Source organism: Ruditapes philippinarum, unplaced genomic scaffold, assembly GCF_026571515.1.
Source record: "Ruditapes philippinarum isolate M1 unplaced genomic scaffold, ASM2657151v2 ctg734_1_1_1_1, whole genome shotgun sequence".
NCBI lineage: Eukaryota > Metazoa > Mollusca > Bivalvia > Venerida > Veneridae > Ruditapes > Ruditapes philippinarum.
In genome coordinates this window covers 78,792-100,853 of record NW_026855182.1, presented here as the reverse complement: position 1 = coordinate 100,853, position 22,062 = coordinate 78,792, and the positions used below count along the sequence as shown (strand labels likewise).

Here is a 22,062-nt window from a genome sequence, read left to right as displayed (position 1 = left end):
CATATGTTGTGCCATGAGGGTACGCTGCAAAACCGAAAGTAGGGTGTTCTTATGAATTTTACATTTATTTTTGACAATATACTGGTATTTGTCCGAAGATGATATGTAAATGAACATATTAAATATGTATAATGCATATATAATCAAGCCCATGGTTCATTGCAGCCCGAAAAGTATGTCGAGGTGATGGGCGAGGCAAGACATGTCGATTTTTTGTAGCTTATTGTGAAGTTGCAGTACATGAAAAACGGGCACATGACAAATCAGCAGATAAATAAAACATTTTAGTGTTCCGTGGTATATATCTTTTGTACGTGTCAAACCCCCTTTCCTTATTACATTGAAATTTTACTGGATTGTTATCCATCGCTGGTTTGTTTTTAGCAGAGAATGAATTGTGCATGTGTAAAGAGGGTACCGTTTGAGCAGATTTCGCAAAGAGGGTACCGATATAGATATGCACCGTGGTGTAGCTTTAGGACGAATGATTTCATAATATTAATTGATGAGTACATAAAAATAAAATGTACAAAAATGGTCCCAAGAAATGGTTATAAAACGAATATTGCATGTTTGGCTGAAGATGCCTTTTTAGTAGTTTTCTTTAATTATAGCGTTCATGATATTGGAAATGTATAGCAGATCTTACTCATTTAAAACAAAAAAGTTGTATTCCTTAAGGTAATAGTATTTGCAATACAAACACCACTGAGAATGTAGAAAAAAATGTTTATTAATATCTTCTATGACAAACAATTCATTTGATTTTATAACCATTTCTTGGGACATTTTTTGTACATTTTGTTTTTATGTACCTTTTTTTCTCAGAATCAGCTGATTTTGGCAGCAGTTTATGTGTTAAAAATGAGAGGGTACCTGTGATATAAAAATTTAAATGAAGAGAGGTAGCCCGTGCCGCTGCAAAAGAAAAAAAAAGGCAAAACTGTCTAGTCTGACAGACTAGACAGTTTTGACATTTTATTTTATTTTTTTCTCAGAATCAGCTGATTTTGGCAGCAGTTTCTTCAGTTTTAAGCTGACACTGTGAACAAGAACCTGGGCCGTATTCATAAAGCATCTTAGTGAATAATTTCAACTTAGTGAAAAAAAGACATTTTTGGACAAGTTGAATTTAAAAAATCTAACGTGTGTACACAATTAGTTTGAAAATAGGCAAGAAAATGTCCTAATTAATAAAAACACATTAAAAATGTTGTGGATGGTCACAGGTATTGGAAATAAGCCATGTCAAAATTTAAGAACTTTTCAAGAGTATGAAATATTTTAATAAGAAGTTTTTTATGGCCCAAGCACTTTGAACAATGTTGAACAACTGTTCTATTTTATAATTATTTTGTTGATGAAAAAAATAATTCTAAAACCATTGATTTGGAAATGGGCAACTTGTCATTGCCAGCTGGAAATATAATTTGACCTACAGAGTTTCATAAATAAATATAAAAATTGGTTAAATCGTTTTGTATATTTCTCCATGAGTGCAAATGGAAATTTTAAAACAAAGGGACGTAACTTGGTAAACTGAATCCGAACCGCAATACGGACTTTACCGAGAATATAACTGTAGCGCCACCTGTTAGCATAATTTGGGTGTCACATATTATTACACCAGATGTCGCGTTGTATTATGCTTGCTGCATTCGGCTTTCGGCTATGCGCATTCTACCTTATGACATTCGTCATTCAAGCTGAGTAAATAGACCCAAATACAAACAGTTGCAGGTTAATTTATTGAATTAATATACCAGATCAACAAATGAATAATAATTGATCGTTAAATAACGACATCAACATAAAATTAAGCAAGTCGCACACAGCAGAAAGCATAATGTGCATGTAAGAAAGCAACATGTAAAAGTCAGAATGCAAGATGTATATGTCAGAATGCATAATGTACAAGTTAGAAAGCACAATGTACAAGTTAGAAAGCACGATGTAACGTAAGAAAGCAAGATGTAATTTTGGCATAAATCACCCTCCATAAACGTTGAAAATGCTGCTCAAACTTAGAAAGTTTCATTTTTAGTTTGATTTATACCAGTTCAAGCCAGACAAGATTGAAGTTAGTGTTATTGGAAGTTTTATGTCTGTTGTTGGAAAGCATGGAGTGAAAAAAACCTGGCTCAGTATTTTCTATGAAGTATAACAGATCTTCCTCTAGATGTCAAACCAGAAAGTGTGCTGTCCGAGCTTAGAAGTGATGATTTATTGAAAATTATGGCACCTGCTTCCCACTGGAAAAGTTGTTCACAAATTTTTAGCAATTTTTATGAGAACTGGATACATGTATTTCAAAAGCCTGCAAAATGAGACTGAATTGTGGATTCTGAAATATATTGTAAATGATATAAAAAATAAACACACCTTAATATAGATTTATTTGTTCTGCTCTAATTTAATGTAATTAAATTTGTATGCTACCCCATTGGGCTTCATATAGTCACCACTTTTACCATCAATTCTGTCCTTCCATCTATTATCCCAAAATTTTGTCCAACTGTTTCTCAGCTGGAATTTGTCAAAAGTTCATATTAAGCTTCACCATTAAAATATATGTACATATTGGTGACAATGCTAACTAACTAGTTCGGTAATTTTTGCAGAGATATATGCTCTATGATGCCCTTGCCATTGCCAGAATACAGCTCCAAAGCTATTTAGAGGACTTTGCTGAAGGTGTTCAGGTTTATAGGGGTGATACAATTCAATGTTTACCGTATCCTGCAATTACAAGCTCTTGTCAACTGTCCATGGTTAAGTGGTTAAGGCTGTTAACTTAAAACCACTTGCCCCTGACTTTTGTGTGTTTGAATCCAAATAGAGATATTTGATTCATTTATATGTGTGGAAGCTATCCAGCCAGCGTACGAAATAATGCACATGGGCATTCGATGACTTCCTCCACCAGTAAAGCTGGAAAGTCGCCATATGACCTAGTCTGTTTTGGTTCAATGCATATCCCCTGTCTTTCCCCATACCTCCTCAGAAGGATTCTTTAGGTTCTTCTACTTGGATGATACATAAAAAGCACGTGGCTTGTAAGGCTATATTCGTTTACGTTATGACAATTCTTTCAGTTCATTCAAGTGTTCAAATTCAGTGCCTTTTGGCTGCATATTTACTGTGACCTTAAGGAAAAATCTGTGTCACCAACCTGTTACCAAAGGCATATTTTATACGCAGTGAACTTATCTTATACGCAGTAGATGCATTCTTTAATTAAATGAGAATGGATGAAATAAATTAATTATCATGCTATTTTGATAGTGAGGTAAATTTATGCTATGAGGGCTGTTTATTTTATCTTATTATGAAGCTAAGGAAAATGTTTAGAAGACACATAATTGCATGGTAATCTTAAAAGTGTAGTTTTCAAAATGAAATCAACCTTCAATTATATTCTTTAGCTAACATGAGCCCAAAGTGTCTAAAAATAAGCTTTTGTCTTGTGTTGTCTCGGCATTATCCACAATTTCCTTGTAACAAGATATTGGTAGATTAAAAACTAGATTTCGACCAAAGTTCAAAGGAAGTATCATCTAGTTATGTTAGGAGTTTCAGGCTAATTATACAAGTAGGCCACCGGCTATGAAAGTAATGTCAAATCTAATAATTTAAAAAAAAACTCTTCTCCTTACATGTAGTGAAACAATGACCAGAGCTAAATTATTTTGTATGCTGAGCCTCATCGTGTGGTCTTTTACAAAAGCAGAAAAAAAAACAAAATAATGACCAGCCCTTGCGCACATTCAAAACAAAATATAATGTTATAATGTGGTTGGGTTGTCGGAAACTTGTCAAAACAATAAGAACGCAAGTTTAAGATACTGATTTTAAGAAGTCTTGGCTATTTTATAAATTTAAAACAGTTTGGAGGTATACTAAACCTGTGAATGAAAACGAGAAGAGTTTTCTTTGAAAATTGACATATTTGAAGAAGCAACTACAATGTGTTTTAAGATTTTTTGGACTGCTGTGGTAATGAGCTTGTTAAATCAAGTATGGGGATTACCTGTCAAACAAAATGTTCCTGAAATTTCACCAAGTATGGCGGGGGATCTGGCAAAAATGAACCCTAGATCTGGTATAGCTCAATCAGGTCTAGCATCTGTAAATGACTGGAGACTCACTGAAAACTTCAGAATTTATAGGCCTTTTCAAAAAAATAAATGGAGTAACACACTATCACTATTGTCAACCCCGTTAAGCAAACAATCTGTCACGTGACCTCACAAGGTATTTTTGTTTGTATTATTCGCTGTATGCTCACATGCTTGTTGTCATGGCTTGAGCTTAATAAAGTTTATGTTGTTGTTGTTGTTGATAATCCGGTTCAAACACTGGCAAACGGATCTCGAAAATTCCAACTTGAGTTTGGTTTGCGTCAGTTCAAGCCGGAAGAGATTCATGTTCGTATTTCGGGAAGCACCTTAACAGTCAGTGCAAAGCGTGTAGATCCTGACATAATTTCCAGCAAAGGAGGTCCTGTCGAGTATAATAGATCATATATGCTTCCTAAAGACATTACACCAAACAGTTTGATGTCTGAGCTCAGAAGTGATGGTTTATTGGTTATTAGGGCATCACTACCAGCTTTAGAAGGACAAAGAGAGAAAATTATCACAACATCAGCTTAATCAACATTATTTTGTGATAACTGGTTATTCAAACAACCTGCAAAATGTGTCAGAATTATGAAGTTTGATTGAAGTATGTTGTTAATGATATAAAGAATATATTCAAGTTGAAATATATTTGATTGTTCTTCTCTTTTTAAGCAGCAAGTTGATTGATCAAAGTTCAAGGTCACAGTTGCCTTGACTACAAAAAAACTAGTCTGACCAATAACTAGAGAATGCTTCGCTTTAGCTTGGAGTTGAAGGTCGATCATGAGTAGATGACTCATATTAAATTTTAATTGACAGGTTATTCAGTTATTTAAGTCAAGGCTGACATGGCCATCACAACAAAACTCCAACCAACAATAAAACTAGAGCATGCTTTGGTCTATTGTCATGAGATTGAGTGTCACGTTTGGTCATGACTAGTGGAACTAATGTTTTCTATTTATTTTGAGGCAGGTTGATCATAGGTCAAGGTCACCATGACCTTGTCAACTGAAAGGTTGTCTGACAAATAACTAGGGAATGCTTTGGCCTACAGTCCTAAGAGTTTGTGTGTGATAAGTAAAAATGAACCCATATAATTTTGGTCTGAATTATGTGTCTCTTTCAAAATGATTCAAAACTTTTTAATATATTTTAGGGATATATTTTCGAATTTGTACAAATGCTATTTGTGGCAAATGTTATATTCAGTTTTTAATCTGTTTGCTGTGGCTGTGGATTATTTTGCCAAGTGGTTAAGGCTTCTGGGTTCAGGATTTGAATTCATTCAGCCTCATGTGGGAAAGTTTGTTATGCCTCCGGGTATATTTTAATTGAACCGTCCATCTGTCGCTCTCATGAAACAGTAATAATGTGGAAGAGGGACAATAGCTAACTGTTCTTTCTCTTCGATGTCATTAATTCCGTAATGCTTTTATGTGGCTATTTTCTTTTGTGTGACTAAAAATAACAATAGACAGTGATAGAGAGAACAACTACCTATACCACATAATGTACATGGTCTGGGTAAGTTACATAATATATATTGTAACGTTCATTTATGTTTAATAAAGAACTTTTAGGCATTTGCATAGCTTTTATAAAACCTGTCTTTATAACCTGTAAAGGATATTTTCTTTTTATTAACATAAATGAACGTAACAATAAACCTATTTTACCATATATTTCTACACATATGTGTATAATTATGTGCCGATAATCATGTAAAGATGTTATTTACAAATGGTGCATTTTCAATATGGTGTCGTTTGTCGGCAAATATTCTGAATAAATTATCTATATTTTTCAATAGATCATGGCTTTAAAAGCATTATTTTCTGAAACATTTATCTTTTTTTTCACAAGTTCAAAGATTTTTAAGACCATCATGTTGTTAGAATTTTCATTTTTACTCTTATAGCTAATTTTCGCCCTTTTCTTGAACACTTATATAATTTGCATAGAGCAAACTATACCGAATTATTCCTAGATATGTCTAATTGTAGCGAAAAGGGTTTACGTAGCGCGTTTCCAGACCATTACATTTGAAAGACCCTAATTTAAAACACGTGACTCAGTCGAGACATCTTTTTTCGTAGAACTGGTCTGACTCGAGACCATTCTATTTGAAAGACCCTGATCTGGATTACAAAATAACGTGATTTCAACTACTCGTTAACTAAATGTAAATAATAATTTGTGACTGTTAACATACATGTATTTGCACCAATGGTACAGTAATGAATTCTTGGGTGGATTAGAATAACCTTAAGTCCTGCAACGATTGTCCCCCTTTCGTCGCGCCCACGAGTCAAAGTGGAAATATTAATTTTCATGATTTTGAATGCATTACGGTATAATATTGCACGGTATAGAATCTTCGGCCTTCGTGTGATTATATTACTGCGCATCTGAAAACCACACCGTGCGTTATTGGACGACATATTGCTCTCCAAATCAAGATATATCACTCATGATACTATATGTATAATTATTAAGTTGGTCAGTTTGTTCACTTGTGAAACCTTCTACAGTATTATCAACATTATTGTATATTACTTCATAACATTACACCTATGTCAAGGCCTTGTTTCTGATTGTTCACCTTATTATCTAAAACAATGACATACATCTAAACATGTATGTGAATGTTAAAGGCAGTTCCATTAACAACGTATAAATGGCCGTGGAAAAAAACGTGGTAAAATGCACAATAAAGTATTCAAAGTTGGCCATACCACATGGTATGATTTATTTTGTCATTTAAAGGTATTTTTATTCGCGGTATGCCCCAAAATTTCGTCTTTTCCTTTTTTTGATGTTTTTTTTTATTTTATTTTTTATTTTATTTTTAAAACAACTCTTTCCGTAATTGGCGAGGTATTTCGACGGCGACTTTCTTTGTAAGGGTCCATCCACCTGTTAAGGCACGAAAAGTAGCTTTTTCGCTACCGTGTGTACAATACAGTCACCAGTCATGATCTTGAAGCGCTGTTGGACTCTTTCGTAACGGATCACATATGATACACTTGTTATGAAAGACGTCCCATTCGTAACATGTGTTACTAATGTGTAATGGAAATAAAGGTACAAACAATACAATTTTTGTTACGAATCTGATCGATGCAGAGTTTTGACGTGCCGTAGAACCACATTCGTAAAAAAAGTACATTTTTCATTGAATTACATATGTAAATGCGGGTACTTCAGTCCGTAATAAGTGTAACTGAATGTCTGGTCATTAAGCATAATTTGTGTAGTAAAATGATGGGTTTTTTGTACACTGCAATATAAGTTGAAAAAAAAATTGCCGATCTAATGGAACAAGAGAAAATGGTATTTTTCATTTCTTACCTACGACCTAATTTAAAACGAATATCTCTTGACGACTTATCTAACTCCTTATCAATTTCAGCCTGATACGTATATCTTAGACACGATTTTTTTTCGTTGTAAGTATTTATAGAGTCGTCTGCATTCAGAAATAGTCGTCTGTGACAGAAAGACTAAAATATCCTTCAAGATGAAGATTGCAATAGTTTGTGTTTTGGGTTGTCTGATTGGTAAGTTAAATGTTTATTGAAATGTAGCACCTTGTTCACTGTAGCAGAAAAATGGTTTCCGATTAAAACAATCGAAATGTAGATAGTTTGGACTTGGTTTTAGAGTGTGCAAGAAATAAGTGAGTCACTCTTGCTGACGTTTTTTGTTTGTTTCACACCAACTTTCCAGCTTTTTCCAGCCAGAAGGCGTAAGGTGCCACCTTCGTGCCTTAATACACGCACGAGCGGGCTCCTGAGTAAAACCGACTATCTCCGTAAGCTCGCTAGGTATCTTTTTTCACATTAAAGAATCTGACGACCCTTGCGGGATTCGAACCCACAGCGGACAGGGGCAAGTGATTTGAAGTCGGTGACCATAATTATTCGGCCGAAGAGGTCCCTGATATTTGTGCACATTGTTATGAAATTGGCAAGCAATATTGAAATGACATAATTATTTCGTTAATTGAGAAATTGCTTGAATTGTTTAATTGTTGATTTGTAAAGGAATTTGTGTTAAAGATAACATATGGCTGGAGTTTTCATGAATTGTACAATTGAAAAGAAATCCATGCCAAGTAAGAAGAGTTTGGATGTATTGGTAGGTTGTGCATTAGCATAAACATTAAATGCAGCAGTGTTGGTAAACCTTTTGTTTACAAAACAGTAATTATACTGTCTGTCAACAGTACAGAGCTCCGTCAGAGTTCATACTGGCCCAGTACTGGTGGTAAAGGTTCCAGCAAGGCAAGAATGAGAGCAAATCCTGTATCGACTCCTTACCACGCCTGGAACTACCGTGCAATAAATAAATTGATTAAAGCAGCATGCCTCCAGATTCATGCTAATTTTCATGAAAATGTTAAAAATGTACAATATATTTAAAAGTAAAATGATTTTGTGAAAGAAACAAAGAAAGTTATTCGTACATTGCAAACGGCACTTACAATCTTCGTTTATTACCAACAAGAGGGCAAAGTATGGAAAAATAACCCTTATTCCGTTTATCACGCTGTATTAAAATATGGTGATATGTATATACTGCAAAATCTGCTATCAAATCGTAAGTAACATGTAAATTGTTTTTTTTAAATCTTGAACTCTTTATTTTTCTTATAATCTGGAGGTATGCAGCTTTTAATATTTATTTAAAAATTGATTGCACGATTAACTGATATTTTCGCTAGTTCTTTGATTCAAATTTATTCATTTCTTACGTTTTAAAAAATAATTTCTCCAGGTTTAGTGATGTCACAGAATTGTCTGCTTCAAGCGGACTGCAGTCTGAACTGCGGTGAAGGGTTCGAGGCCCACTGTTTGGATAACAATTGTAAATGTCTGCATGAAACACGTGAGTGTTACATCTTAACACTAGAATGCTTTTTAGCTTGGAAAAGTTATCCACGTATAAAGTATATTTTCTCATGTATTGTCTGATTAGCTTTTTAAATTACAATTTGGTAGACGCAATACCTTTACACAAATGTAACGGCCTACTCTATTATAAGGTAGCCTGATGAAGAAGAAATAAATGTCCGTATCGGTGTATATAAACTGCGGCGATTTTTAATTCATTTTTGAGTATATTTCGAAATTGTCTTTTGCATATGTTTCTGTTTTAAATGCCGAAACTCATATACTCGTATGTAAGAAATTCAAATTTTGTGTGTTTTTCTGCCTTTAAATAAGTTCAAAAGTGGAAACTATTTTCCTTGAAATGTTTCGAAACTGCACAAAGCTACATTTGGACATTCCTGTAACTGTATAGGTATAGGTTTGTGTCATTTTCCTGCACATTTATAAAACAGCTATTTTCTTTAAAATAATAGGATAATGGTTACGTGACATTCACCCAACCTATTGATAACATTCAATCTTCTTTGGCATTTAGTATTTGCAGGTAGCGGTTTGTGACATTTCGACCCCACATTTTTTACAGCTGATGACTTTTTCCTATTATCTTTATCTCCGCTCAACCACTTCTCAAATTTTACAGTGTGTTATTAATGTCCAGCGTTGACCAACCGTATATTTACAGCGTGTGATAAGTGACTGGTGCGCTCTCAATCCCTCTGTATATTAACAATTTAACAGTGTGTGATTGGTGACTTACTCACTCTCCATCCATTCGTATCAACCCTCCGTATATTAACAGCGTATGATTTAATAAGGGACTTATCCCTCAGACTCTACATCTCTCCGATATTAACAGCTTTGAATTAGTGACTTTTCCCCTCAGACTCTACATCTCTCTTCATTTATTAACAGCGTGTGATTAGTGACTTATTCCCTCAGACTCTACATCTCTCCGTTTATTAACAGCGTGTGATTAGTGACTTTTCCCCTCAGACTCTACATCTCTCCGTATATTAACAGCGTGTGATAAGTGACTTTTCCCCTCAGACTCTACATCTCTCCGTATATTAACAGCGTGTGGTTTAATAAGTGACTTATCCCCCCAGACTCTACATCTCTCCGTTTATTAACAGCTTGTGATTAGTGACTTTTCCCCTCAGACTCTACATCTCTTCGTTTATTAACAGCGTGTGATTAGTGACTTTTCCCCTCAGACTCTACATCCCTCCAATTATTAACAGCGTGTGATTAGTGACTTTTCCCCTCAGACTCTACATCTCTCCGTATATTAACAGCGTGTGATTAGTGACTTTCCCCTCAGACTCTACATCTCTCCGTATATTAACAGCGTGTGATTTATTAAGTGACTTATCCCCTCAGACTCTACATCTCTCCGTTTATTAACAGCTTGTGATTAGTGACTTTCCCCTCAGACTCTACATCTCTCCGTATATTAACAGCGTGTGATTTATTAAGTGACTTATCCCCTCAGACTCTACATCTCTCCGTTTATTAACAGCGTGTGATTAGTGACTTTTCCCCCTCAGACTCTACATCTCTCCGTTTATGAACGGCGTGTGATTAGTGACTTTTCCCCTCAGACTCTACATCTCTCCGTTTATTAACAGCGTGTGATAAGTGACTTTTCCCCTCAGACTCTACATCTCTCCGTATATTAACAGCGTGTGATTAGTGACTTTTCCCCTCAGACTCTACATCTCTCTCTACATCTCTCCGTTTATGAACGGCGTGTGATTAGTGACTTTTCCCCTCAGACTCTACATCTCTCCGTTTATTAACAGCGTGTGATTAGTGACTTTTTCCCTCAGACTCTACATCTCTCCGTTTATTAACAGCGTGTGATTAGTGACTTTTCCCCCTCAGACTCTACATCTCTCCGTTTATTAACAGCGTGTGATTAGTGACTTTTCCCCTCAGACTCTACATCTCTCCGTTCATTAACAGCGTGTGATTAGTGACTTTTCCCCTCAGACTCTACATCTCTCCGTTCATTAACAGCGTGTGATTAGTGACTTTTCCCTCAGACTCTACATCTCTCCGTTCATTAACAGCGTGTGATTAGTGACTTTTCCCCTCAGACTTTACATCTCTCGGTTTATTAACAGCGCATGATTATAACTTTTCCCCTCAGACTCTACATCTCTCCGTATATTAACAGCGTGTGATTAGTGACTTTTCCCCTCAGAATCTACATCTCTCCGTTTATAATCAGCGTGTGATTAGTGACTTTTCCCCTCAGACTCTACATCTCTCCGTTCATTTACAGCGTGTGATTGGTGACTTTTCCCCTCAGACTCTACATCTCTCCGTTTATTAACAGCGTGGGATTAGTGACTTTTCCCCCTCAGACTTTACATCTCTCCGTATATTAACAGTGTGTGATAAGTGACTTTTCCCCTCAGACTCTACATCGGTCCGTATATTAACAGTGTGTGATTAATGCCTTATCCCCTCAGAACCTCCCTCCATCCGTGACTTATTCACTCAAGACTCTCTATCCTTCCGTATATAAACGACCGAGTGTGATGAATGACTTATTCTTTCCCAAATTCCTCAATTTCACATCTCCCGTTTTAAAGCTCACTGTAATTAGTCACAATTCCGCAACCATTTAAACAATTATTTTCGTTTAAAGGTATGATAAAATAACATTTTTGACATTTATGTTTTTTAGCTGTACCATGTCGAGATGATGACGACTGTGAAGCGGCCCATCATAACCACGAGCACTGTGGCGCTCACAATAACCGTGAATGGAAATGCAGTCACCACAGCAAATGTTACTGCGTCGATGATTAATTCAACCTAGTATGACGCATTGGTCGATTATGATGATGAAAATAAACAACAATATTAAACTACAGTTGTTCTTCTTTTTTAATATCTTAATTGCTACCCGTGAAGAATAATTATTTGAGTTTACAAGATAATTAATTAAGGGAGGTAATTAAGAGAAAGATATTAAAATATCTTTACAAAGAGTTATCATACAAAACTTTGACATTATACATTCATGAGTTATCTTATATTCATACAAAACTATATCATAATACATCCATCACACTGGTCAAAAGTCGTTATGGGCCTTTAAATGCCTCATGTTTTGATTCGTCTGTGCTGTTTAACATTATAGTTTGGTTACATTTTACATATTCTGAGAGAACTACTTTTTCTACCGACCATATAACATATAGTCACTGATTGTGCACGCTTTCTTCCTTCGGATTGATTTATTCAACATATTTCAATCAAACTTTGTTGGAGCGATTGAATGGATTAAATCTTCCAAAAGCGCCCATTCCCCACAACATGTCGTATGGGTAAGGTTTTGACAGCGGCGCAGCCTCGTCTAGTTCTTTCATCTGTGATAAAGATAAGAGAAATATGCTGAAGGAACATTTTTAGGTCTGAAACCTAGCTTATGCAAAACTGCTAGTTATCTTTTAAATCACTATAACTGAGGTTTTTTTAAAGAATAAATTGGGTTTTACGTCGCATTAAAACAGAAGAGGTCAAATGGCGACTTTTGAGCTTCACTGGTGGGGGAAGACTTAAGGTTTCAATCTGCGCGTTATTTCAGGGACAAACGGGCACCTGAGCAGAACCACCGACGTTCCTTAAGTTAGTTGGATAGCTTTATCACATGAAAGAATCCGAAGACGATTGCTCGACTGGAACCTACAACAGTGAGCTAAAGCTTCTTTCAAAGATACATGTGCAGCTTACAAAGAGGTTTAAAACGACTGATTTCGGTACATCAGAAAATGGTCTAAGTATATAAAAATCATCAGACAATTCCCTAATTTGATTGATAACATTTTTTTAGGAAATAAGTGTTCTTACAAATACGTCATACTTATAAGGCCTAATCAAATAAAATAATACCCCTTCGGCGGAAATTTCCCAGCCCCCTGAAGCGCCCACGTTGTCTTCAAGTTGCCGTATTGAGGTGCAGCCTATTATTACAGAAGAGACCACGTTCTTTTGCAGAAGCCATCTTAACGCTACCTGAGGCACAGTTTTACCTGAAATAAAATGAAATTTTTGGTTCACTGATTCAACCGCAAAAGTCATCTTAACGCTACCTGTGGGGCAGTTTTTGCCTTAAATAAAATGAAATTCTCGGTTGCTGTTTCAATATGAAAACTATTCTTTATATTAACCAGAGACCACCGATGCGTTATCATGGTTCCGGCTTTGAAAAGTATTGTACTGGTACTTAAATACTTCCTTTAAAAAAGTACTGGTATTGCAAGTACTGAGCTAAAATCTAAGTATGGTTACTGGTTTATGGTATTGTATAACTTGGCAAGTACTAGTACTGGGTACTTAAGTGGTTACACCTTAGTATTGATGCCAGGGCTCTGGTATTGAAATGAAAAAATAAATGAGCCGCGTCACGACAAAACCAACAAAGTGCGTTTGCGACAAGCATGGATCCAGACCAGCCTGCGCTTCCGCGCAGTCTGATCAGGATCCATGCTGTTCGCTATCAGTTTCTATAGGCTGGTCTGGATCCATGCTGGTCGTAAACCAATTATGTTGGTTTTGTCGTGACGCGGCTCAAATTACCGTTGGCTTTTGCAACTTTTTCCATGACTTCTATAAGTTTCCAGTAAGCATCGTTGTCTCCGAACTCTTCCCAATTACTAGTAGATTTATTCTGTCCCTCTTCTCTCTTGGCTTGCATGTACCCGGTTCTACTTCCGGTGGCGTCTGGTTTCTGGTTTCTCTTGAACTTACCCGTAAGCATGCCCCTATCAAAATGAGAAAATATATTTAAAATAATGAACACAATATGCACGCATGGCAAGACCTGAACATTCTTGAGAAAAAAATACTTAGGCTTACATAATTTTTCAAACATTCATAGACTTCGACTGACGTTTTCAGAAAAAAGATGAACTTTTCCGGGGAATTAGGGAAATAGACAAATTTTCCCCAAAAACCCGGGAAAATTAGACGAACTTTTTCCCGGGAAAACTTTATTTAAAAAATTTTTTTAAATAGTAAACGAGCATTGGGTTTAAAATTTTTTTTTGGGAAAAGGAATCCAAATTAAAAAAAAATATACCCGAGATAAACTATATTTTTAAAGAAAAAAATTTTACCCCTTCAGTGGACTCCATGGCAACACACCAAGTCCCTCATTTTCACACACCATAAAGGCCTCTAGTTCTGAATCACGTCGCAGTAAACTGTATTGTTGCTAAGGTGGCAAATATTATGTTGTTTTAATTCATATTACATATTATATATCTTTGGCATTTCAATAATCATTTCGAAAAGTAACAACATCTATCATAAAATTACCATGCATCATGCCAGGGAAATTTGAAAAAAACAAACAACAAATAAATATATTTCAGAACAGAAAATAGTTTTTATTCAATTGGGCCTTATATTTCTTTCTTTCTTCAAAAACATTTTGTTTTGGGCATATGGTTCTCACTTAAACTTAGCCATTATTGTCGTTTAATTAAAAAAGAGAAAGAGTATCGTGTGTATGAAGATTTAAATAGCATATTAATCTTTTCTTTCCTGAATACATGTAAACATATAAAGATACGTGTAAATCACATATATATTGTGTATTCAATTCTTAAAAATTCTTAAGAAATATGAAATAACATCTGACATGATGAAATAATAGTACCTGCAAAGTGACACATGGATTCAAATTAAGTGTTTTGGTAGTTTCAACAATTTTCTGCATTTGCCAGCCGCAGACGTTACAAAAACCGTAATAACGTATTTTCCCGCACTTAACGAGATCGTCGAACGCACGCAACGTCTCTTCTATAGGTGTTGCATTATCCCACATGTGTGCCTAAAATACAGAAGTGAGGAAATGAAAAGATTTAGTGGTCTTTAACAAACGAATAATTTTTTTACAATTGACATGTTTTCACAAAGAACAATCTTCTTCGGTCTTTTTTCAAGATTCGGAACACCTCCCCGATTGACGGAAATAGTATAAAAGCTATCATTGCCTTTCATACTTCGGTATTACCTCGTGCTTTATTTAAGCAGTTAAAGGTACTCAACTGAGGTTTTTCTGTTAACGTGACAGAACTGGATTTTTTGTCGAGATTTGTTAACTATTTGATATAGGTCTAGACTTCATTTTGTGTCCAGAATTTCTGATCATTCCCTCACTCCGTTTTCCGAGATTTTCCGAGAATTGTCATTAAAATTATGCAAAATGACCAAGTCGGGTTTTTAGACATACACAAAAACAAATCGATTCACAATTCAGAGTATATGTTTCATGACATCAACGTATTTTTCCGTGTTATTTGGCCCCTAGTATGTAAGAATTTAAAAGCCTTTTCCACCTCGGATAAGCTCCTTTGAGTTTAGAATCCGATCTAACATAGAGAGAGGTAATTATGAAGATCACATTTAATAGTTAACATAATACATGCATATTCAAACCTGAAACAAGTCGATGTAGTCCGTCTGTAATCTCTTCAAACTGTCGTCACATGCCTTGATAATGGATCGTCTGCTAAGTCCGACATCATTCAGCGATGAAAAGTCGACGGGGAAACGCACCTTGGTCGCAATAATCATATTCTCTCTGTTCTGACGCCTAGAAAAAAAACAGAAACAAAGTTAGTCAAAGAAACGTACAAAAAGCATCGCACTTTATAATATAATTCAAAATAATTTTATGTACATGCACTATAGGTATGGTAAAGCATCCAGTTTTTTTATCGTTTCGCGATTTGGCAAAACTTATAAAAGTACAAATGTACCCATATTGACCTCTTCACTCCAAAGCTATGCTAAAGATCGTTGGGTCAATTTAGTTACATGTATAGCGGGGCATCCGAAATGTGGGCATTTGATGGGTATGTGGACGTGATGGCAGTCGGGAATAATCATAGAGAATCCAGAATGTTTGCGGTGGCATGGGTGTGTACAGGGTGCGAAGTGTCTATTCTAGGATTCGAAAAACAGCGGGGATTTGTTGATTTTTTTGTAAAACATTTCCCCCTGCCTCTGTAAAACAGAAGGGAATTCACAAAAATATCAGTGAATACCCTTACTAGAATAGACACTGGGCGACGTCTTCTTAATTCCGTTACAAGCAGCCTTCATATCATGCTGAGACATGAAATTGAATTTATCAGGAGTGCCAACGTGTCACTATTTATAAATACACCCGTGAACAAATACTTATAGCCTCTTTAATAATATCAATGGGGTTTGTGTGGACTAGTGGTTAAGACCTCTGATTAAAATCACTTGCTCCTCACCGCTAAAGGTTCGAATTCCGCCAGGAACTTTGGTTTCTTTTATGTGAGAAACTATCCATATAGGTGTTTCTATACCTAGTTGCCTGTTCATGCCTGAAATGATGTCCGGTGGGGAACACGAGGTCTTCCTTCAACAGTAGTTCAAATATTTAGACGTAAACCGTGGATTTGAAGCTGGTCAAATCTGCATTTTCCGATAAACGTAAAAATGTAAAAAAAAAAATGCGATGTCTTTCAATGAAGGACTACTTTCAACAGTAAAGCTGGAAACTCGCCATATGACCGCGACGTAAAACTCAACCAAAAAATAATCTTAGCATACTGAACATCTACTGGGATTCGCTTAAAAATGTTATAATAATGAGCCGCGCCATGACAAAACCAACATAATGGGTTTGCGACCAGCATGGATCCAGACCAGCCTGCACATCCGCGCAGTCTGATCAGGATCCATGCTGTTCGCTTACAAACCCTATAACAAGTAGAGAAACTGATAGCGAACAGCATGGATTCTGATCAGACTGCGCGGATGCGCAGGCTGGTCTGGATCCATGCTGGTCGCAAACACACTATGTTAGTTTTGTCGTGACGCGGCTCAATTATGTTTCATAAATAGACGCTACTTACTTCTTCAGCCATGTTCCAATTATTTCCTCGGACTGACCATTACAATACAGGTTTGCCGTATCTAAAAAATTACCCCCAAGTTCTACAAAGCGATCCAATATCTTGTGCGAGTCGGCCTCGTTCGTTTGCCGTGGATTGCCAAAAAACTGGAAATATATACGGAGAAAAACTTAGCGAGTTGAAAACATCGATAATGGTTGGCTTTATCGCCAGAATGAAAATATTAAAAAATATGTTTCACTGTAGTCGAATAAATGTCAAATTAATTGCAAATATAAAGTAATCAAAGTGGAAAAGTGATACTTTTTGCATAAAGTAGGCCTATCATGATTTACAACTAGAAAAAGAAAAAGAAGTTGTCGAAATAGCAATACATATGTATATTTTACCAGAACTGTCAAGAATTAAAATATAAAAAATATGGTTCACTGTAGTGAAATATTACTAATACAATACTGAAGTTTCGTATAAGCCAATAACAGACAATATGCCCCTAATTCGATATTTGCCATAAGGACATGTAGTAGTTTTTGTACAAAATGTTATTATACAGTGTACATATTTTAAATGATATGAGCCGTGTCATGACAAAACCAACATAGTGTGTTTGCGACCAGCATGGATCCAGACCAGCCTGCGCATCCGCGCAGTCTGATAAGAATCCATGCTGTTCGCTATCAGTTTCTCTATACTTAAAATAGGATTGGTAAGCGAACAGCATGGATCCTGATCAGACTGTGCGGACGCGCAGGCTGGTCTGGATCCATGCTGGTCGCAAACCCATTATGTTGGTTTTGCCATGACACGGCTCAATTATTATATTATATACTTACAACTGCAAGAGGTCCTGTATCAACTGAGCCAAACGTCATAGTACCCAAACAAATGTTTGACACTTTAAGACCAGTCTTCCCCAAGAAGTTATATTCCATTTTTGTCTCGGCCGCCATTTTTCTTTCAAGTTCTTCTGAAGAAAAAAAAAGAGTTGAAATCCTGATGTCAACTTGGGAACAAAATAATGAAAGAAAACTGATCATCATCGTCTCTGAAATTACATGAGCTGGGCTTACATAAAAATGATGTTAATGTAAGCAGACTGGGGAAAAAAAAACCCTTTCATAAACAAAGGAAAAAATTTAAAATTCTAATTTTGTATTTACCGCGATTGCCCTTTAACAAAATAAATTTTTCTTTTTTGTACGTTACATGTTGTCTCTATGCTGAATTTGGGGTTTTATCAAACTCGTTAGGTTTCCCTTTAAAAGGGTTAAATTTGAAAACAAGAGTGTTGAAAAATTTTTAAAACCCCTGTATTTTTTCCCCAGAGTAATTTGCCAAGATATGGATTCTGAGCCAAAAGTAAGTCACTGTATAATGTAATGTACTTGAATCGCTTGATTTGTACTTTTAAAGTTTCATAGACATAGATAACAATCTGAAGACATGATATTTATATGGTTAACTTTATATTTTCTATGCCAGATAACAAAAAAGAAACAAAAAATCTTACATTTATCCAAAGCAATTGTTTGAATTTAATTTACCCACGTTGTCCGAAATATTCAATAGCAATTAACCAGTTCAAGTTTTTGTCATTTATTATGTGTAATGTTCCTGATTTTATACAGGACAAAATCTGGAACTTGCGAGTGTCTTAAATGAGCTCATTGTACATTACGGTGTACATGGTTCTTTCTGAGAGTCATTACGCAAAGACTTTAAAGGGACTCCACTGAGGTTTAAAAGCCTAAAAACATAACATTTGAATTTCTTACATAAATGAGCTGGGACACTTTAAACAGAAATATTGGCAATGATTGTTAAGAAATATACTTTAAAATAAATTGAAAATCGTATTTTTATGCTTAACCCGATTTGAGTGAAAAGTGTTTAAACGCTTTCATTTTGGGTCACTTTTTTAAAATTTGAATAATTATTCTGGAAAAAACAAAGTGCGCGAATGATCTGAAATTTTGCACAAAGATTAGTGGTCTTAACCTACATCAAATTGTACAATTATCTTTCAGTCCCATCATGTCAAAAACCTCAGTGGAGTCCCTTTAATGTCAATCTAAATAAACTTAAAAAACAGAACGCAGTGGTCCGCTTTTGCTTCACTATGTACACAGACCACTGTCATCAAAAGTTATTTTGTAAAAGATTTGATAAAACGTAAGACTGAATAATTATTTTAACAGTGATAATTATATCTTTTGTACGGTGGCACAAAGGTGACATGTGTGTATTTTTATTTATCTCGTGCGCACGAGATACTATGTCGTGGCCATGAGTTCCTAAGTCGTGGCCACGAGATACCGGTAGCTAAGTCTATGCCAAGGGATACTATGTCGTGGCCACGAGATAGCTAAGTCGTGGCCACGAGATACTATGTCGTGGTCACGAGTTACTTAGCCGTGGGAACGAGATAACTAGTTCGGGACTGATCGGACAAATCGGTCGGAACTGAGCGATTGGGACTTCTATTGTTTATAAGATGTACTACATGTGCTACTTTGTGCACTGCATTAATGCAAAAAGTTCTTAAAGTTTTGCTTGACTTATTAAAAATCTACATATAACAGTGAACTACTCCTCCATTAAACATTTCTTTATCCGACAGTACACATTATCCGGCGCCGGCGGTATACTGGGATATATAGTCGAATATTGATCCACATTTACAGTGTCTTTTGTTCTAATGACGAAAAAAAAACTACCAGTTTAATCTAGATTTTCTAAAAGTAGGACGGATCGATGTTCCCTTTATTCACCCAAACTACATGTATATATTGTAGTCTATAATTCAAACACAATTATTCAAGCTAAATTACGTAACACAGATCTACGATATACGTTCATTGTTGCAAAAACGTTACAATAATTTAATGTTGAGTCGTTTAACAATGTAAAATAGCATAAAATAGCATACCTTATAGATTTAATCCAGGACTATACGATTCAAAAATGTATACTAAACATACACATGCATGTAAATGGTCACGGTCATTATATAGTACAAGGATATGCATTAGTCTTAAACTAGGACACTTATTCGTAGCTCCAGATTTACTTATTCTTACGAAAATCTAAAATACCTTAATGAAAAGAGTAACATAAAGTAATTTTAGCTTTCTCGAGGCATTTGAAAATGTATTAATTAAATTTGTGAAAATATGCACAAATATTTTGCAAAGTGTACTGTTTTACATGTCGAGATCTACATCCCTGGTACATGTTATCTATAAACGTAAACAAGTACATGCAAACTTATCTTAACTACGAATTGAATACAAGTTTATGATTTTCTTAAACACAGCTAGCATTCTTGCTTAATCTGCTTTACAGACTTTTTACACGCATCTGAAAGTATGCAGCCTCACACCACTCCACACGACTCATTATAACGATTAACCAACTTGACGGCCCGTATAGACATGCATGAGTTGTTCAAAGTTCCTAAGGGGCCCCGTGAAGTTCTAGATATTGTTAGTATCCCCTACAGTGATTTTATCGCTAAACAAAATAACAATTTGGTATGGTGGCTGATTTCTGCCATTTTGTTTCTTCGATCACCCCTCAAAAGTCGAAGCGAAGACACGATAATATGCACGAGATTTTCATCAGCAACATTATCGTGTCGGTGCCCTATATTTGTCGTGAGTGTCGCTCAAAATGCGAAAGGCGAAGAGGCGATAATAAGCCAATTTATCTTGCCTTTTACTTTCGCATTTTGAGGAAACGGCAATAATAGGGTACCGATACGGAGATATCTACCCGCCGATATGATAATTTTTACAGAAAAAGATCGCGTGTCTTCGCCTATTAAAATATCTTTATTTCGCCTAAAATATATCGTGCCTTTGAGGGGCGAAGACGCGAAATGGGAGAAATCAGCCTCCATAGAGTTCTGGTGCTATGAAAAAAAGAAAAGAAATTCAAACCTTTGTAAGCCCTGTACATGTGCTCTGTCTGAGAAAAAGGGTGGTTTAAGTCCACATTTGCTTCCAGCAAAATATTTAGAACCAGGTCACTTTAGATTTATCGTTGTTCTAATTTTTGTAATACATAAGCCTACGAGGGCTTGAAGTATATAAACGATCACAAACTTGAACTCGTAAATCAATACATCGATAAACTAAACACCGAGTCGTTAATTAAAAGGCAAATATTGTGCCTCAGATAAGGGCAAACATGAGTTCCGTACGTTACAGTAAAACACTGGTTTAAAAGCATGTTATATAGATGCTTCATACCTGAAAAAAGATGTGCTATATGTGAAATCATTTGTCATAAAAGTAGCAAAATATAAACAAAGCAGTACTTTGACTGCCATACAAAATACTTAATCAATTATAACCGTAATTATTGCCAAAAAAAGGTGTAAAATAATGGCTAAAAAATAAGGTAAAATATGGTCCAGGTAGTTTACCATTGAGTAACTTTGTGGAAACTGTAACAAGACACCAAAAATAAAAAGCTTTTTAGAAATAAAATTAAGTATTTCTTGGGTATGATGGGCCTTTAAGGCAAGGTTCAACTAGCTACTCACTAGCTTGGTTACTGTAACAGTTCGAAATATATTTTTGCGAGGGTCCCGGGGTGGTGTGGGTCGAGTCCCGGTCAGGTCGACGTATACAGAATTTTCAGGGGTGTATACAGAAGTTTCGTTTTAGGGGCGAACTGTCAGGCTGGCTTATTGGTGTAAAGTCTTGAAATGTTTTGTATTTGTCTATGCCATTACAATAGCAGAGCGTTTGATTTAACTTCGAATACAGCGACCAGCGCGATAAGCGCCTGGTGATTTTTATTCCGACTGTATGTCAGCATTGTGATGGGACTGAGTTGAAAATGGTGTTATTTTCCTGATTGTCTAATGCTTTTTTACAGTAGCTTTTTGATAATATAAAACACTGATTTAATACTTTGTTAATTAATAATTAACGTCAACGAGTTGTATTAATAGTATGCAATTAGGATTTTTGTATTTTCTGATCGCAAGATCAGTAAATACATAGCTAACATCCACGGTCTAACACAAATTTTCCTAACAGACCTAACAACGCAAAGTAGTTTTTCTCACTCAGAACTGCTTAAAAACCAGCAATTTAAAATAAAGAATAATTTTTA

At 35.6% G+C, this 22,062-nt stretch overlaps 2 protein-coding genes across 4 annotated transcripts; one reads left to right on the top strand and one right to left on the bottom strand.

The window, feature by feature from the left end:
• Positions 1–4,280: 4,280 nt before the first annotated feature.
• Positions 4,281–4,655, top strand: LOC132742345 (protein lethal(2)essential for life-like). Its single transcript, XM_060730717.1, has one exon. The coding sequence runs from the start codon at positions 4,281–4,283 to the stop codon at positions 4,653–4,655; it is 375 nt and encodes a 124-aa protein (XP_060586700.1).
• A 7,247-nt stretch (positions 4,656–11,902) lies between these two features.
• On the bottom strand, positions 11,903–21,015 carry LOC132742331 (1-deoxyxylulose-5-phosphate synthase YajO-like). 3 transcript variants are annotated; one of them, XM_060730698.1, is made up of 9 exons: positions 20,877–21,015; positions 17,769–17,902; positions 16,936–17,081; positions 15,482–15,638; positions 14,700–14,873; positions 14,155–14,252; positions 13,616–13,800; positions 12,929–13,068; positions 11,903–12,405 (listed from the first exon to the last, which is right to left on the bottom strand). In XM_060730698.1, the coding sequence occupies exons 1-9, from the start codon at positions 20,893–20,895 to the stop codon at positions 12,292–12,294; spliced, it is 1,167 nt and encodes a 388-aa protein (XP_060586681.1). In that variant the 5' UTR covers positions 20,896–21,015; the 3' UTR covers positions 11,903–12,291. The 3 variants fall into 3 exon arrangements, with proteins under 3 accessions (XP_060586681.1, XP_060586682.1, XP_060586683.1); XM_060730699.1 differs by lacking the exon at positions 20,877–21,015 and adding an exon at positions 19,865–20,022; XM_060730700.1 differs by lacking the exon at positions 20,877–21,015 and adding an exon at positions 18,446–18,467.
• Positions 21,016–22,062: the final 1,047 nt, after the last annotated feature.

What these genes read in the sequence shown, in the direction of transcription:
- LOC132742345 (XM_060730717.1), top strand. Translation starts at nt 4,281, where the DNA reads ATGCTCACATGCTTGTTGTCATGGCTTGAGCTTAATAAAGTTTATGTT.
- LOC132742331 (XM_060730698.1), bottom strand. An exon ending in ATTGGAACATGGCTGAAGAA is followed by an intron (nt 15,639 to 16,935) that starts GTAAGTAGCGTC and finishes TTTTTTTTCTAG; the next exon opens with GCGTCAGAACAGAGAGAATA. An exon ending in ATCCATGTGTCACTTTGCAG is followed by an intron (nt 14,253 to 14,699) that starts GTACTATTATTT and finishes TTGCCACCTTAG; the next exon opens with CAACAATACAGTTTACTGCG.